Source organism: Penaeus monodon, chromosome 24 (assembly GCF_015228065.2).
Source record: "Penaeus monodon isolate SGIC_2016 chromosome 24, NSTDA_Pmon_1, whole genome shotgun sequence".
In the NCBI taxonomy this organism is placed as follows: Eukaryota; Metazoa; Arthropoda; class Malacostraca; order Decapoda; family Penaeidae; genus Penaeus; species Penaeus monodon.
This window is the reverse complement of record NC_051409.1, coordinates 12,305,072-12,305,304: the sequence shown is the minus strand read 5'-3', so window position 1 is coordinate 12,305,304 and position 233 is coordinate 12,305,072. Positions and strand designations below refer to the sequence as shown.

Sequence of the window (233 nt, the reverse complement as noted above, 5' to 3'; positions counted from 1 at the left end):
CTGACCCAAGTAACACCTGCCTTTCCGTCCACAGGATCTGCAGAGTGAGATCGAGTCGCACAAAGATGTGCTGGCGAGCCTCAACGCGACGGGCCAGAAGCTCCTGGGGACGCTGGAGAACCAGGATGAGGCGGTGATGCTCCAGCGCCGCCTGGAGGAGATGAACCAGCGATGGAACACTCTCAAGCACAAGAGCATCGCCATCAGGTGAGCTGCGATCGAAGATTTCGTTG

General features: G+C 58.4%; 1 protein-coding gene across 1 annotated transcript in view; it reads left to right on the top strand.

Annotated features, from left to right (window-relative positions):
- The window catches only part of LOC119588584 (dystrophin-like), a gene marked incomplete at its 3' end in the record, with an annotated part of 59,218 nt that overhangs the window by 55,861 nt on the left and 3,124 nt on the right, over positions 1 to 233 (top strand). The window contains 1 exon segment of the mRNA XM_037937225.1: positions 35 to 207. Coding sequence (XP_037793153.1) covers positions 35 to 207 — 173 coding nt within the window.